This window comes from Camelina sativa, chromosome 20 (assembly GCF_000633955.1).
Source record: "Camelina sativa cultivar DH55 chromosome 20, Cs, whole genome shotgun sequence".
Taxonomy (NCBI): Eukaryota; Viridiplantae; Streptophyta; class Magnoliopsida; order Brassicales; family Brassicaceae; genus Camelina; species Camelina sativa.
In genome coordinates, this window is record NC_025704.1 from 29,200,332 (window position 1) to 29,200,876 (window position 545).

The 545-nt window shown below is 41.3% G+C and overlaps 1 protein-coding gene across 1 annotated transcript in view; it reads right to left on the reverse strand.

Annotated features, from left to right (window-relative positions):
* LOC104772936 (lon protease homolog 2, peroxisomal-like) overlaps nucleotides 1-545 on the reverse strand; it is a 5,838-nt gene that overhangs the window by 2,072 nt on the left and 3,221 nt on the right. The window contains exons 11-12 of the mRNA XM_019241982.1: nucleotides 495-541; nucleotides 51-404 (exon numbers count right to left, since the gene is read on the reverse strand). Of these exons, the coding sequence (XP_019097527.1) occupies nucleotides 51-404; nucleotides 495-541 (401 nt within the window). The remainder of the gene's footprint in view (nucleotides 1-50; nucleotides 405-494; nucleotides 542-545) is intronic.

Here is a 545-nt window from a genome sequence, read left to right on the forward strand (position 1 = left end):
CCACAAAATATGACGTTTGTATCACAACATAACACAACCACTACAGATTATATTCCGTGATACAAATATTTAATAAGTGAACAGAGTAAAAAGAGATTTACCCCTAGAATTTTCTCAAGCATAGTCTCATCCACCACCATAGCTGAGGGACTCTGGAAGGTACCTTCAATCTCATGATCATTTACACCCATTGGAATAACTTCCATTTCCACTTCGCCTCCCTCCGCCATTCTACCATTAAGCAGAGGAGAGGTAAGTTTCTGCACATCTTTACTCAACGGAAGAGTTTGTTCATGCTCTGCAACCATCACAGCAGCTGCACGAGCCACAGCAGCCAAGTTTCTCTCTAGACTACGAACACCGGCTTCCCTAGTGTATCTCTGAATTATATTCTTTACCATAGCCTATGACGACCATACAAAGGAACTGCATTAGCGCACCATGCGAGAGACAATTATTGGCAATACATAAAAATAAAATAAATAATAATCTACCTCCGGAATCTTGAGGAACTCGGAACTAAGCCCATGTTGCTCTAGAACTCG